The sequence below is a fragment of the Haemorhous mexicanus genome, chromosome 13, assembly GCF_027477595.1.
Source record: "Haemorhous mexicanus isolate bHaeMex1 chromosome 13, bHaeMex1.pri, whole genome shotgun sequence".
Classification (NCBI taxonomy): domain Eukaryota; kingdom Metazoa; phylum Chordata; class Aves; order Passeriformes; family Fringillidae; genus Haemorhous; species Haemorhous mexicanus.
Window position 1 is genome coordinate 5,739,964 of NC_082353.1, and position 9,189 is coordinate 5,749,152.

The 9,189-nt window shown below is 55.5% G+C and overlaps 1 protein-coding gene across 1 annotated transcript; it reads right to left on the reverse strand.

The window, feature by feature from the left end:
- Positions 1–3: 3 nt before the first annotated feature.
- Positions 4–8,600, reverse strand: LOC132333113 (sodium/nucleoside cotransporter 2-like). Its single transcript, XM_059857890.1, has 17 exons — positions 8,473–8,600; positions 8,011–8,105; positions 7,589–7,680; positions 7,014–7,203; positions 6,555–6,696; positions 5,700–5,813; positions 5,258–5,335; positions 4,846–4,926; positions 4,426–4,506; positions 4,157–4,282; positions 2,857–2,987; positions 2,493–2,661; positions 2,121–2,318; positions 1,562–1,643; positions 963–1,061; positions 410–521; positions 4–316 (listed from the first exon to the last, which is right to left on the reverse strand). The coding sequence occupies exons 1-17, from the start codon at positions 8,539–8,541 to the stop codon at positions 193–195; spliced, it is 1,983 nt and encodes a 660-aa protein (XP_059713873.1). The 5' UTR covers positions 8,542–8,600; the 3' UTR covers positions 4–192.
- Positions 8,601–9,189: the final 589 nt, after the last annotated feature.

The following is a 9,189-nucleotide window of genomic DNA, read 5'->3' on the forward strand; positions in this document are numbered from 1 at the left end:
ACACAAGGGTTGCCATAATTTATTTGGGAGCTGCTCCCTTGTGTCTGCAGGGCCAGCACCTAAGGGTGCAGGTTGCAAGGTGCACGCAGCTGTCTGTTGGCACTGGAGTGGAGAAGACCAGACACTCGGGTTTCTGTTGGGGGTTTTCTGCTTTTGGGGATAGGCCTTGTAGGCCCTGGTGCTCCCCCAGTCCTAGAATGTCCCTGCACAGGACGTGTGGTTGTAGTATGCACAGCACTCCTTAAGCCACAGCACGCTCTCTTCCTGCTCAGCCCAGGATCCTGTGAAGGACAGAGTCCCATTCTGGAGCACTGAGCTGGAAGGAGAAACACAGGGTCAGGACAAGCTGCTGTCCCTGCACCTGGGTCCTTGGGCAGGTCCAGATGGCTCCAAGGCCCTTCACACCCACCTGGCAAAGAGCTGCTTACAGCAGGTGTACATGGTGTAGCTGGTTGAGTTGAAGTTGGTGGTGCTGAAGAACATGGCGCAGTCCCCCACCTCTGTTGGCACATGGAGGAGACCTGGGGGACAAGGTCTTCTGTTGGGACTTAAGAGGGACCATGGATCCAAATTCCATACCCCCAAGCAAGCTGTGAGCCCTGTACCCCATGCCTGCTCACAAGTTCCACACCCTGACTATACTTGCTTGCAAATCCTGTACCTGGGACTGTGCGGGTCCCACCTCACCCCCCAAGACTTCAGGGAGCTCCTTGCCATACTCCAGAAGTTGCCCTTGAAATGTTCCAACCCAGAGGAGGATGAGGGGCCCCAGGAGAGCTGTTGGGCTTGGTGTGCCCTTGGCAGAGCCATGAGGGGAGAGCAGGGTTTGAAGGGTCTGGCAGAGCCATGGGGAGACAGGCCAGCCACCTCCATCCCTGAATGCTGCATTTACGGGGTCTTCAGCCCTGTGCCTGTCCCTCCCTGAACCTCTCTGACCCTGCTGCCAGTGGGCAGAGACCTACCTGCCAGGCAGGCATTGAGCATGGAGACACACATGCCAGTGAGCAGGGCCCGCAGCACCACAGAGGCAAAGTCACTCTTGCGCTGGGGCACCATGGAAGCTGTGGAGGCAGAACAGACAGGGGGGTGAGTCAGATCCTTGCTCCTGCTCTACACTGGCTGGGGGACAGATAGGGACATCATGATAGCCTCCTCATGAGCTGGCTCTGCCACATAGTGCCCTGCCCACCCCAACTCCTGCTGTCTGGAGGATGTGGTGATCCCAGCCAGCACCCAGCATGCTGTCTGTCCAAACTGGCAGAGCACTGTGCCCACTCTGCACCCATGGGTGATCCACCAGAGCCCTGAGCACTCCCAGCACTGTAGTCTCTCTGCTCTTTCCCCTGTGGCTGGGTGACACCCAGCCTTGGTGTGCTCTTGCCCATGGGTACAGTGCAAAATCATCCTGGTTGCCTCATGCAAATCTTGGTTTTTATATGGCAGAGACCAAACATAGAGGCCTCTGAGGACAGCAAATTGCTTCTGCTTCAGCTGAGCTCTTGCTCCCTGACCCAGGACCCCACTCCCTGAGTGCCCAGGCACTCAGATGTCAGTCACTCACACAGGCCTCCCAGCGAGATGCCAATGGAGCTGAGGTTGGCGAATCCACAGAGGGCAAAGGTGGTGATGCTCTCAGCTCGCTCCTGGAGGGCACAGCAGCAGGGGATAGTCATGTCTGCCCAGAAGCAGCCCCAGAGCACCCAGAGCTGAGCACCACATTGGAGCTCCCAGATAGACATGATAGAGAGGAGTCTCCCACCCCAACCCCTTCTCTGTCAGCTGTTTTTTGGGAGCAAGGATGAAGGCTTTCCCTGGAGGAGGCTAGGCTGGGGAGACACGGGGAGCCCTGTAGCACCATGATCTTTCCATCGAGGAGCAGGATAAATAGGAACGGGCTTCATTGACTCCTTCCTCCCACACCCAGCCATTAGCAAACATCCAAGTCTAACTGGACATAGGTGCCCTCCCACTCCCAGCACCATCATTCTGGTTCAATGATCTTAGAGGACTTTTCCAAATGAAATGGTTCTATGATACTCTCCTGCCCACCACCCCCCTGCCTAGCCAGGTGCCGTGCCCCATTCCAGCCCTGTGGCTGGCAGGGTGGCAGGTGCCCTCACAGATATCCACTGCTTCCGGCTCCCGTCCCACTCCTCCAGGCCCATCAGACGGTTCTTCTTGTACGTGGCCAGCTGCTGGTACGCCACAAACTCGTTCAGAAAGATCTTGATCCCCAGGAGCTCAGCCACCAGCGGTGAGTCTGCCCAGTCTGCCCCCATGAGAAAGGCCAAAGGCATGAGGACATAGGAGCAGATCACCTGGGAAAAGCATCCCAGAAGGGAACGACTCAGAGCTGACCTGCACAGCCGCCAGATTGGACATCCGCTACCAGCATTTGCCAAGAACTCAGCAAGGGTCTCAGCAGCCCACTGAGGCAGCGGGCAGAGGTGGGGATGGGTGGGGGATGCAGGATCTGCCAGCTCTTGGGATACCTGGAAGGTAAGGCCCTCAATGTCTACCATCTCCCCGAACCAGCGCAGGGCAGCGTTGATGAACTCCAGCACGGCCAAGAAGGCGATGAGGTTGGCTGCAATGTTGGCCACAAGCCCCACGGAGGTGGCAGCCCCGTTGCTAGCAGCTTCCAAGATGTTCTGCTCTTCCCTGCATGGAAAAAGACCCCAATGTACTCATCTGGCTGGGCATCCCCCATGCCAGGTCAGCGCGCACTCCATGGATGTGTGCACACCACAGGCTCTCCCAGCCTTGGGCCACTCATGCCCAGAAGTGCCACCACAGCTTCCCTGCAGTACGTGGACACGTGCAGCCCCACTTCACTGCCCCTCTCCTCACACTCACCCACGGGAGAAGCGGATGCTTGCTTTGCCCTTGAACTTGGACTCCTCCACTTCAGGGTAGACAAGTTTAGTCATGGCGAGAGCACAGGGTGCAGCCATCACAGAAGCTGCAATCAGTGATGCTGCATCAATCTGCAACATGCACACCAGAGGCATAGGCACCTCTGCACAGGGCTGCGCCCCATGGCCTGCCACCCCAGGGCATTCCAGCACGTGCCTGGCATCAGCCACTGACACTCAGAGCAGTTCAGGGCTCTCCACTTGCTGAAGGTGGGAAAATTGGCTGTTTTCCCATCTAAGCAGCCGTGCACATGGGGCAGCCTGCCTGCATGGAGGCGATTGCTGGAGCTGCAGCGATTGTAGCCTTGGTGATGTTAATCTCTCCTGCTGTTTGACTTAATCATAATGGTTCTTGTCCCTTCCTTGTCCCTTTTTATTGGTACCAGAGCAATAGGTTGAATAACATTGTTACCTTCTACCTGCTGACGAAGGGCCAAGCTCCCAGCCTCCCCCCTTGCCTGGCAACGTCTCATTTCTCTGACCTTCCACCTTTGGTTCCCCATTTAGAGGGACTAATTAGTGTTTAAATAGCAGGAGCTCAGGCAGCAGGTTAAGGGAAAGGTTTGTTCAGAGCACTGATGAACTGGAGAGGGCATCCCTGGGGGCTCGGTGCCAGGAGTGCCCAGGCAATGCTGGAGGAACCAGGATTCTTCCCTTGGGAGAAGAGGAAGGGGGGTGCTGTTTCTGTTTTAAAAGGGGAGGGGAGACACTGCTCAGTGATAGCCAGTGAAAAGGTGAGAATCACAGACACAGTTTCAGTTGAATATAAGGGAAATTTGTTTCTTGTGTCTGAGGTACCTGTGGGGGAAACCAGAGAGGTTGGGAGAAATCTCCATCCATAGGATGTTCACCACCAACCTGGACAAGGTCCTGGGCATCTCCTCAGTTGCCATAATCTCAGCTGACAGGAGGGTGGATCAGAGACCCCCCCCACCAGAGGGTCTTTCCAGGCTGTATTATCCCATGATTTGCTCTGCTCGCTGTGCAGGTAAGGGTCCCATAGCACTGCCTTCTACCTGGCAGGGCTCCAGGGCTCTGACTAGGCCAGCAAAGGTGGGGCTGGATCAGGTGTCTTTGGGACAAGGTGAGACTGGACACCCTGCTCTCATCCTGCTTATGGAAGGGGACCATGAGGCAGGCACCTACTGGGGATCTTCCCTCATGCCCAAGTCCGGGGGCAGTTCTTGTATGTCAGTACCCTGTGGCAGGGAGCATGTGGATCCAGCTGCTTGTGCACTCACCCCAAAGGATATGTAGGCACCCATCACGCTGCCTGCGATGGTGGAAAAGCCACCAGTCATCACAGCATGGATTTCTGACAGGGTCATGTCTGCGAGGTACGGGCGGATGAGCAGCGGGGCTTCGGTCTGTGGAGGAGGAAACCCTGCTGTCCTCAGGATGGGGCCATACAGGGCCACAGGTCTCATAGGGAGGGAGAAGACCCTTCCTCCAGGGCAGGCTCAGCAACAAGCACTGAGGAGCTGGATCTGCTGCCAGACCAGGACCTTACCTGTCCCACAAAAATGTTCCCTGCCACGCTGAGAGTCTCAGTGGCAGTGGTGCCCAATGAGATTTGAAGCAGCCAGGAAATCTGGAGAAAGACAAGGCCACTGTGTTGACAGAGGCTCCAGGCACCCTGCCACCACACCCATAAAGCCAGGCACTGTTTGGCCCCTACATGGAGGTGATCCTGGAAGCACCCCCAGACCAGGTGGAAACATCAGCTCTAGGGTTCAGTTTTTTCAGCCTTCTGAGAGGGACATGCTAGAAAGACAGGGCTTGTGTCTATCCTTTTAAGCAGGACAAATCACCCCAGATTAGTACCATGAATATTTTCCTAGGACATCTCTCAGCTGACCATAGTAGACAGAGAACCCAACAGGTTCTTCTCCTTCCCACTGCCATCCCAGATCAGGGAGTGAGGCCCTACCTTGAGAATAAGCCACTGCATGACACCGAGGTAGTAGAGGATGGACATCACACAGCTGAAGAAAACAATGATGGGCAGAGTCTGCAGGCAAGGCACAGGGTTAATGAAGAGCTGGGACACACATCCCAGCACGCGTGGGCACCAGGGTGGCATGGTGTGGTACTGCACAGCCAGCCCACACTACTGGGGTGCCACAACACTCAGCCAGGCTGGCAGGAGGGACAGGGACCAGTGCAAATCATCCATGGCACTGAGGAAGTCCACAGGTGGATACACAGCTGAGGGAGATACATCTCTGAGATGGTTGAGCTCTACCACAGCAGATCTGATTGCATTTAGCTCTGTGGTCTGCAGGACCCAGCAAAGAGACAGACCAGAAGAAAACCTCCCCATGCCCCATTCCTTGACTGACCTGGAAGGCAAAGACTTCTTCAATGAGTGTGTTCCCAAAGACAAAGCTGGAGCCAGCTGTGGTGTAGCCAAGGAAGTACTGCAAGGGAAGAAGTTACACTGTAGGACAGCAATCTCCATCAGGTCCCTCCCTGATAGCTCATCCTGCCTAATGAGGGCCTGTGCCCTCAGTCCCACAGCTCACTTCACTGCACACCAGAGAATGACCCTCTGAGACCTAAGATGTGGATACTGGTGGGCTGTCCTAAAGCCACAGGGCTCTGCTCCAGCCTGGAAGGGAGAGCACACCGAGGGCTCTGGGCTGCTGCAGAAAACCAGGGAAGAGTTGGCTTCCCTCCAGTCCTGAACATGCAATCCCTGCCATGTCCCCTCCCCATGCCACACTCTGCTTTTCCTGTTAATCTCAGGCTACAGGCACAGGATGGGATGAGTAGATGCAGTACCTGGACCTGGTCTCCCAGCCACTGGAAAGCTTGGGTGCCAGGAGTTGTTCGGAGGACAAAGAGTCCGAGTAAGAACTCCAAACCAAGACCCCAGAAAACGGCTCTCCAGGACACCTGGGGACAAAAAGCAGAACAGGAGCTGAAATGTTTTCAAGACCTACAGGCTTCCCTCTCTTGTTTCCAGCTGCTGGTGACAAACACCACACACTGCCCTGGGCTGAAGATCATGGGGAGACCAATAAAGTGTTACAGAAACCAACAAACGTGGGTTGGTGACAGAGCCAGAAATGAGTTGGTGAGACTCTGGAACTGGCTGGAACACAACCTGCCAGGGATACAAGCACAAAGACCTTATGATGATTGGTAGCACAGACCTGCTAGACTGAAACTGTTCAATAACCCTTTGGAGGAGCAGGATGGAGGCACTGCCCAAAGCATTGCAGCAGTTTGGGCTGGAAGCCACCAGGATTTCAATCACTTCTGACCAAGGCTCCCAAGGCACCTGAAACCCAGGTGTGGGTCTAGTGCTGGGTTTCTGGGTCTGACCCACTATGAGGGACATGGTAGAAAACAGGACAGAGGCACGCAGGGGAGCCCTGGGGTGGGAAGTAGGAAGAAGAGCAATGGGAAGAAGAGCAGTGAGGTGGCTTTGGGGTCTATTCACCCAACCAGTTCAGCTCCCCAGGTTGCACCCAGCTCTGCTGGGCTTCTGCTTCCTCCAGAGAAGGAGGGTGTCTGAGGTAAACCCTGAAATCACAATCAGGGGGAACGGAGTGCTTGTTCTCCAATGCTGGGAGATGGCCATCAGTCCCCATGCAAGGGGACTGATGGTCAGGTCACACCTGGAACACGTACCGCACCGTGGTGCTTGGAGCAGGCAAACAGGAACAGCACCAAAAAGCAAAAGCCACCTAATGAGATGAGCTGCTCTGGGTTTCTGCCAGTGTCCAAAACCAGCCACACAATCAGGCCTGCCAGGAGGGCCACCCACAGGAGCCTGCAGAGGAAACCCCAGACTGTCAGCAAGATGATGTCTCCATAGGGAGAGAAGCTCATGAAGGGCAGGAGGACTGTGATGGAATTGCCACTGTAAGGTCCATGTATCTATAGAAGCCTGGGACTCGGGCACAAGTGAGGGCTGTGAACAGCCATCACTGCTGAGGCAGAGCAGACAGACATCTCTGCAATGGCTTTTAAGTGGTCCCCAGGCTGGGCCATGCTTGCCCTTTGTGAGGTGCCAGCATGGCACGTGCAGAGCCATGGGAGGCAACCCAGGTGCTGGGAGGGATCTGGCCCTTCCTTCTCCTGACTCACCATTTCAGCCACGGCCAGGACTTTTGGAAGCACTTCCCAACAGGGCGGAGGAGCAGCAGAACCTTTGCCCCATAGTGCTTCTGGAAAACCTCCCAGCAGATAAAGAAGACAACCACGGCAGTTATGACCACCAAGGCAAGGGCTCGCTGGAAGTTGAGGTAACAGGCCGCAATGAGGTAGCACAGGTAGGCTGGAGAAGGCACATTGGGAGTCAGAAACATCAGGACTGTAGGACCATGGGTTCACAACTCACTGGGGTCAACCACGAGGTTCATTTCCTCCCAATGTCCTTCCCTGGCCACCCTTGAGGATCTCATCTTTGCATGAGGAGAGCTTAAGAGCACCACCCCAGCAGGGAGCAGAAGGGGCACAGTAAACCCTTTGGGCAGGTAGAGAAAGGGCAGGGGGACAGTGAGGTGAATGAAGATAGAACTGGGCAGCAGTGGTGGGGTGAGGAGGGGGCAGTGAGGCTGCTGGGAATGGATACAACCTCCACACACCTGACAGTGTTCAATCAGTGGCATCTGGAGGCACAGCCAGCCAAAGGGGTGGGGACGTGGAGTCTCAGTCCTCACCTACTCCAAGGAACCCCAGGACAACTCCTCTCAACAGCTTGGCATGAGCCTTGCAGAAATGCTTTGCCTTGGATGCTGGCTGCAGGGCCTTCCTGGGGAGAGTCACATGCCAGAGACAGGAGAGACACAGAAGATGGACATGGAAGATGAGCCCAAGCCAAGCCAAACCACCCCGAGTGCACCAACCCACCAGAGCCAGGCCATGAGCATGGCTCCCACTGGGCACTTCCAGAAGGAGGTGGTACAGGTGGGCCATGGTGAGGAACCTTAGCACGCTCACCATCACCTGCTATGGGGACAGAGACCTGCCTGTGGCACCCTACAGGGCCACACGGAGCCATCAGACACTGTCCCCACCCTAGTGTGCTCGCAAATCAGGTTTGTCTCTGGCAGGGCTCACCCATCTATGCAGATCATCCCACCTGCAGTAAGAGGAGAATCTCCCTTTCCCTTCTCTTCTCTCCTCTTTGTTCTCACTGAGTGGACCACTGCATTCCTCATAGTGTCTGTTCTCTCCCTAGAAAACATCATTAACTGAGCACAGGGAAGGGAAGGGAAGGGAAGGGAAGGGAAGGGAAGGGAAGGGAAGGGAAGGGAAGGGAAGGGAAGGGAAGGGAAGGGAAGGGAAGGGAAGGGAAGGGAAGGGAAGGGAAGGGAAGGGAAGGGAAGGGAAGGGAAGGGAAGGGAAGGGAAGGGAAGGGAAGGGAAGGGAAGGGAAGGGAAGGGAAGGGAAGGGAAGGGAAGGGAAGGGAAGGGAAGGGAAGGGAAGGGAAGGGAAGGGAAGGGAAGGGAAGGGAAGGGAAGGGAAGGGAAGGGAAGGGAAGGGAAGGGAAGGGAAGGGAAGGGAAGGGAAGGGAAGGGAAGGGAAGGGAAGGGAAACTTACCTCAAAGCTGAAAGTTGGGTTATCTGTACCCGTGTCAAAGCTGTCCAGGGTTATTTGGTTTCCTTCCATCTCCAGAAGTTCCTTTGCTTCAGTGTATATGGGAAACCCTGTGAAGGTCTGATGCTGGCTGGGGAGAGCAAAATGGGATCACCTCTGGGAAGCTCAAATGTCCCACTCTGCTTTTCAGTTTTGGGTCCCTGAGAGGAGAACACCCCTTGCAGTCAGTATTCAGAGCAGGTCCTGCCCCAGCACATCGAGGGACCATCCTATGGGGTCCTCAGGCCATGGGCTGAATTCCTGTTCTCCTGTAACTCTAGAGAGGTCTTTACTCTGCTGTGCTTCCAAGGAGTTATAGGAGAGGACTGTATGCAGCAGGGAGTGCTGGTACTCCCCCTCCAAGTTGGTGACAGTGTCCACCAGCCTCTGTGAGCCTCTTTGTACTGGAATAATACCAGTATAGCCGGATAGGATGTGCCTGAGCTTTCTGGCCCTTGGTGCTGAACCAAAAAACAGCAACTGTGATGTTTTCACCTCAGAGACACTTTTGGCTAGCTGGATGCTGCACAGAGCACATGGAGGCAAGTCCAGGCTTGCAGGAGCTCTGGTGGTGGTAGGATGGAGCCTCCTCCCGTAAGAGGGTCTGCTCCTCAGGTTTACCTCTGGCAGAGAAGCTTTAAGGTGATGGTGAAGGAAAGGAGTTGGTTCTGATGGAGGGTT